The sequence below is a fragment of the Jatropha curcas genome, chromosome 5 (genome assembly GCF_041381405.1).
Source record: "Jatropha curcas cultivar XTBG-Jc1 chromosome 5, XTBG_Jcur_1.0, whole genome shotgun sequence".
NCBI classification, from domain to species: domain Eukaryota; kingdom Viridiplantae; phylum Streptophyta; class Magnoliopsida; order Malpighiales; family Euphorbiaceae; genus Jatropha; species Jatropha curcas.
Genome location: NC_143155.1, coordinates 7122403 through 7129554, shown reverse-complemented (window position 1 = coordinate 7129554; position 7152 = coordinate 7122403). Strand labels below are relative to the sequence as shown.

The following is a 7152-nucleotide window of genomic DNA, read 5'->3' as shown; positions in this document are numbered from 1 at the left end:
AAAGAGGAAGAAAATTCATGAATTGGTCTTGCTGATGATTTGTAGTGTCTGACTATGTAGTCTGATGATACAATAAAGGTTATGAGATTGAATTTCATGATTTATGGAAGGAGATAACAAAGGTAAACTCATTGAAAAGTTATTACATGTGAGCTATTTAGAAATTCAGTCACTGAGATTGACTTAGTTAAATAGATAAATGAGCTTCAAAAGTTATAAAATTATACAAATGTTGGAAAGGTTTTGGTAAAAGGGATAGTGCAATGGATGAGGAAAATGGAGTTATTGCTAAATAGTTGCAGGCTACTTAGTGGAAAGCTTGACTGAAAATCAGGTGTGGTATTTGGGTTATTTAGCTATGCAAATGAGCTTCAAAATTCATGAAATTTTATATGGAAGTAGCCTAAGATGTATAGAAGATACTGTTAAAATTTCAAGACAAATGGATTCAAGAAACTAGAGATATAGCCAACGGAAGACAAGCTACTCATGTGATGGAAACCTTATATTCCATTAGTTTGTAAAGAGTTTAACATACTTTTAATATATTATTAAGTCCCATTATTTTAGTTGTTATTTTATGTTTGTAGGATGTGATTAACTATTGGAAATGAAGTGACTCATGCCTAACTTAAGGTCATATGGTTGGTTAAGTATAGTGAAATTAAAGGAAAAACATTAATACTACATTCTAATACTTAATTTATATTCCTATGATAGTATGGGTATGTCTAATGTGCAGTGTGGAGTTAATATGAATATTAATTTCATACTATAGTTTCTGAAAGGAGGGGATTGGAAGATAAACCCATAAGTAGAGTAGAAAGGCTAGGGGAGCCTTCCAATTCAGGCTAGTGCATTACTCTTTTCTTGTTTTTTTAAAATCAAAATATATTCGATTTCACATTCCAAAATCAATAAATGATTTATGAATAAAAAGAAATATTGGAATGAAGATTTTGTGGATTTTGAAAGAAAGGAAGTATGATTTGATACCTTATGATTTTTAATAATTTTTAAAAGTTAAATTGAAAGTTCTTTATATGAGAAAGGAGGATGTTGGCCAATTGTTATCTGTAGCATGAGGGGCAACCATGAATGAATGTTTTAGTAGTGTTTATGAAAATGGATTGTTTCCCAATGTGTTTTCAATTATGTTTAATATATGAAATGATTTATAGTCTCATAGCAGCTGATAGATATGGTTATTCCCCTACCGATATTACTTCCTTTGTTGAAGTTGATATTGTGATTGATATTGAAATGAATGATAAGTAAATGATATTGTTCCCTCTTAAATGAGGTTTAAATTGTCCCTTTTCTTAAATGAATGTTTTACTTATAGTTGAATTAATCCTTTCCTGATCATTATAATGCTCCATAACCATTTTCATAAAAAGATAGTTATTGATTTTTAAGCAAAGAATTTCTCTCACTATTGTTTATATACTTTCTTACTAAACTGCTTACTGAGTTGAAAGAAAGATTGATTTTTAAGAAAAGATTAAATGAAAAGGATTATCATATGAAGTTTTATTTATAATTATGGTAAACATTTGAAAAATGTGAATTTACACTTGACTTTATATTTATGCACCACTAAGCAATTTACTTAGCGATAGTGGTTTTTTGTACTAGCATAGGGAAGGAAAGGAGAAAGCAGGAGAGCGAGTCTTGCTAGTTATAGGATTCCTTTTGTTTAATGTAGATAATGGAGCTACTATTGTAGTTATCAAGTGTATTGTTTCCTTTTGGAATTTTGTATGATATATAGGACATTAACAACACAGTCATATGTATATGAGCAGACATATGTAATTAAAGTTTATGTAAACTCCTAATACTAGTATAGAGTATAAGCCATATGTCTATATACTTTTATTATTACTTTAATGTAACTTAACCTTATTGTTATTTATATGTGAAAATGAGATTAATCCAGTATGTAACTGCATTTCAATTAGGCTTATGAGTTATGGACCCATTTGCAATGAATCAATATGCAAAATTATAAAATAGAAATTTATAATGTTATAAGTACTTTTTCCTATATATATATAAATGTATATTTTTTGAAAGAGCTTTTGACCATGCTTCTAAGTAATGTTTTTGAAAATCAATTAACTAATAAATATATGTAATTGAAAATGTTTTGTTTAAGTCCCTTGTAGTATGTTTATTGAGTTTTTATATAAAAATAGTGCTTAACAATCATATTAGGGACAACATGCCACGTCTTACAGTGAGGTAAGGTATGACATGAGTTCAGTTTTAAGCTGAGGTAAAAGCATCGTAACAGAGATACGAAATTGAATACCATAAGTCTTCACCATACCTTCCGCAGGCGAATGGAGTAGTGGGAGCCGCAAACAAGAGTATCAAGAAAATCTTAAGGAAGATGGCTAAAAGTCGTCGAGATTGGGTAGGAAAGTTTCCATATGCTTTTTGGGTTTACAGGACTACAACTAAATCTGCTAATAGGGCAACTCCTTTTTCTTTAGTTTATGGAATAAAAGTCGTTCTACCAACTAAGATAGAAGCTCAGTCCTTGCGTATAATGATGGAATCTAAAATTTCAGAATGTCAATGGGTCAAAAGCCTTTATCAAGAACTATCTCTCCTAGATGGAAAGAGACTGAATGCAAGGTTTATGGATCAGCTCTACAAAAAGAGAATGGTTAAGCATTTCAACAGAAGAGTGAATCCTAAGCTGTTAAGGATAGGAGATTTGATCCTGAAGCAGTTGAAGCCGAACATGCATGAACCTAGAAGAATATTCAAGCTTAATTGGGAAGGCCCATTTTTTATCAAGAGGATGTTCTTAAGAGGTGTAGTGAAGCTGTCAGATCTAGAAGGCAATGAGCTTATTGAGCCAATCAACTTAGATAGGTTGAGGAAATTTTATATTTAAGACAAAGCGTCTATAGCAAGGCATAATTAATTAATTCACCATTTTTGCTTTTATTAATTTTAAAGCTTGATGTACTAATTGTCAACATGCAAATGATGTGAATCTATATTGTTGATATGGAATAAAAGGAAATATTTTAAATATTTTCAAGCAAAGTGATCCATTCATAAACATCTTATGCATTTGTGTTGCACTGTTGATAGTTGATTAGTACATGTCAATAAAAAGTAAAGGAAAGAGGCATCTATGTGCTAGAACCTAATAGAAGCCTAACAATTAGAGTATCGATAGAGCTAGAATCTGCTCCGATCTCAGTATAAGCCTACAACCATAAGTGGTAGTGGGAAGATGGCAAAATGTTGCATACATCAGGAATAAAAATAGTGGTATAGTTGGGGAAGGTGGCTACAAAGTGAGACAAGAACCTTGGGTGATCAGTCCACCGTCAAACCGGGTATAATGAGGAACAACTTGATGACGCCCATACTGTCTGGCCATACGGCTAGGGTAATAAGCCACCGCCATGGCCAATCTACAGAGGGGCATACAAAGCATATAAGAAGAGACGATAACTCGTTCTACATACCACCATAGACAGGTCCATCTGATGCCTTCAACTATGATATCCTATAGAATAGCAGTCCAATCCTTAGTAGTCTCCACAAACAAGCATTTGGTGGCACTGGACAAAGAATGTCGACTTATAGTCATGAATCAAATGGCTTGATTATGGGTCCATTACTTGCAGATTCTAATAAGCCCATATCTGAAATGCAATAAATCGTCAAAAAAAAAAAGAAAAGAGGAAAAATAGAAAAAAAATATATAAAGCTCGTTAAGTTAAAAAGGTAAAAATTAGAGCATTGCCAAAATAATCAATACAAAACCAAAAAAATAAAAATAAAAAAATAATAAAGCTTGCTAAGTTGAAAACCCGTAAGGCCGACTTAGGCAAAAATTAGAGTAATGTAAAAAGAAGAAGAAAATGAAATGACTATGCATTTACTTGAAGAAGCAAGCTCCCTATCAGACTGAGTTCGATGTCAGGATTCCTAGCCTCCTAGACAAGTCAATGTCTTAGCCAGAATAAGAGGAAAAGGAGTGTCGTTGCAACATCTAACTTACTATGAATGCTACCATAGCTGTCAATGTTGCTGAGTAATAAATACTAGCTCACAATGCAAAAGCAGATGAGCGAGGCCTAGAAAGGACTAGAACGGTCCATCTTCAATGTACACTCAAGCAATGGCTGCAATGGCAAGACGTCAACCTTAAGCTCATAAGAAGTAATCTTATATGCTGAGAATCCGAACACCAGTAGAATCAATGAAGCTAGAACAATGTCTAGCCGAGGTACCACAGGAATCTCCTCAATTGCGAGTATTATGCTAGAAATAATACTAAACTCCTTGAACAAATGGAAAATCTCAAAATCATTATGCCGAAATAAGTGGTCTAAACGGTCAAAATGGTTCATTAACCACTGGAGTAGTTCAGGTTACAGCCGAATATTCTAGAGGTATCTCAAGCCATCTATCTCAAAAGGTGAGAGTGCATCCTAGTCCTCTCAAGTAAGGCTATAGAACAATGACTCAAACATGGGTGCAAGAGTCCGATCCATGAGAAAATGTTGAAGAAATGAGATTTTTTGGAGATGTTCTATGGGTTTTTATTGTGTTTTCAAGAAAGAATAAGTTTTTATGAGCGTAGTGTACCTCATGGGCCTCTTATGGGCCAAATAAAGGAAAATATGATAGTTGTCAACAGCTGCATAAGTAGTGGCACACGCCTTTCAGAAAGTAGACATTTAGCAATGGCACACGCCTCATGTAGTGGTGCCAACCACAACTTATGTGACGCATGCCACTTCTCTGCAAACTTCAGTAAAAATCTTGTTTTACATTATATTCATGTCTTCGATGCACAAAGAGGTTGGGATCATTCAAGCAGTGTTCATAACAAGTTCAAGGGTACAAAGGAATTCAACAAAAGAAGCTCCTTATATTAATAAAAGTTGTCAAAAGCCATAATTGTTCTGAAAAGTTCCTACATGTCTATGTCCTATCTAAGAAGAAAAAGAAACAATAGCAAAGTTGTTCTAGAAAATATATAACGCTATCTCCTCTGAGTCTTTGGCTTCGCTCTCGTTAGCCTCTTCAACTTCGACTACCCTACGATTGTGTCTTGCGTCGTTCCAGCTATGTTGTCACGAGCATCTCATCCTCGACCTTGGCGAACCACCACCTCTGCATCATATAGATTTTTGCATTACTACTGTATATCAAGCATATATATATATATAAATATATATATATATATATATATATATATATATATATATATATATATATATATATATATATATATATATATATATATATATCAATCACATATATGTAGACACTTAAATTTTGCTGCTAAAAGATTCAGTGATGATACACCATTTTTCATATAAAATTGGATCAGGATTTCCAATCGCCCTGGTTTTCGGACCCGTGGTCCATGACTGAGATTATCTATGTGTTTAGCCATTTTTACTTTTTCGGGTTGCCAGGCATTTCACGACGAAATTGGGCCTGAGAAGCATGCCGAGTCCGTCCGATGCACTTCCCGTTACACTGTCTCATTTTGCGTGCCTCCCGGTTTGATTTTATAAAAGTTTGTCCAGTCCATTATGAAGCCCAACGGTGGCATTTTTGCCATGTCATCCCTAAAATGGGGCCACCCACCCTCTTTTGCCTATAAATAGGCATTCGGGGTATGCCATAGTAGAGGATTTTAGGGGAAACCATGGGAGACTCTTGTATTTTTAAAACTCAACCTTAAAATCCTAAGGCAACCTATTTTTACCTTGGATTCAAGTGGAGATCTATCATATAATCAATAAAAAAACCCCCTATGATCAAATTGAAATCCTGAAAAAAACAATCTTTAATCCTGAAATTCGAATCATTGGATTGAGAACCAAGGAGTTGGGTTCTTCATCCATTTTTTATTCAATCTTCAAAGAAACCATCAAAGGTAGTTCCTGAGAACCTTTAATCCATCTCTTCATCTTTTTCTTTTCTTTGTCGGTGTTCGAACACCTTCATTGGGTTTGGTTGTAAGGGAAACTTAGGATCAACCAAACAGGGGTTCTGCGCTTCTCTGGCACGAGGCTAACAAGAGCGGCATGCGCCACTTCCTAATGCCTCATGCCACTATTGCCCAGATTCCCTGTTTACACCCAATAAACACTAGAAGCCTTCCTAATCTGGAAAAGGCCTTGTGCCACTACGTGTGGCATGTGCCATAAGCGTGAGGCATATGCCATAGTTCCCTATGACACAAGGCCTTTCAATTCAGAGTCTTTGAATGAATAAAAATCCAATAAATGTCTCGATTCGAAGGTCCGGTGGCCAAGCTCCAACCTTAAATGGTTCGTGATGCGTATTAGGTCATATATGGATCAAATAAACAAATAAAACAAGATTGATAGCCAGGAATGGTGGATTTGTTCATCCTTATAGGATGAACATCAAGACCATGAGCTTAAATTTTTTTAAAATCTTTAAATTCCTATTATTTAATTATTGTCTTTTACTATATAAGCACATTATTATCACTGTTCCTTAAATATTTCTATCTTTTAATATTTTGCCCTTTAGTTTAATGCTTTATGCTTATTATTGTACCAATTATATTATTAATTAATCTTGCATTGTTAAACATTCATCATTATCATAGTTATTGAATGATTGTGTGATATTTGCTTCTTTGAATGATTGTTATTATTTATGCTTGTTGTTTCCTTATGTTTGGGGTTGTGTGTAATTCTTATTGCAAAATATAAAAGGTCCTTAATGGGATTCCTATTATTGCTTGTTGTAATAGTTAATTGGGTTTGGGAAATTTGGAAGGTTTAAGGGTAGATTATATTTTAGGAGATGGATTGTAATCTTTTCTTCTCCCCCCTTTTTTGTGGATGCCTATTTTATGTTCTATGCTTGCAATAACTTATATGGATGACATGGTTTTCAAAAATTGCATTCAACTGTTTTACACCTTAATTTTTAGTTAATTGCATTACTAGATTATTGTGAATATTTGGACTATGCGGAAGCCGGTCTAACCAAGCGAAATGGGTGCCTAACACCTTCCCTTCGTACCTAACACCCAACCTAGTCTTTGGTTTAAAATTGGGTTAATCGACTCCAAAGAATCGATTAATTCGAGAATTTTTCCTAATAAGGGTGGCGACT

The 7152-nt window shown here is 34.0% G+C and overlaps 1 protein-coding gene across 1 annotated transcript; it reads left to right on the top strand.

Annotated features, from left to right (window-relative positions):
* Positions 1–2398: 2398 nt before the first annotated feature.
* On the top strand, positions 2399–2911 carry LOC149496154 (uncharacterized). Its single transcript, XM_089721285.1, has one exon. The coding sequence runs from the start codon at positions 2399–2401 to the stop codon at positions 2909–2911; it is 513 nt and encodes a 170-aa protein (XP_089577411.1).
* Positions 2912–7152: the final 4241 nt, after the last annotated feature.

Bases quoted from the DNA above. Each gene is read 5' to 3' on its own strand.
- LOC149496154 (XM_089721285.1), top strand. From the start codon at position 2,399: ATGGCTAAAAGTCGTCGAGATTGGGTAGGAAAGTTTCCATATGCTTTT.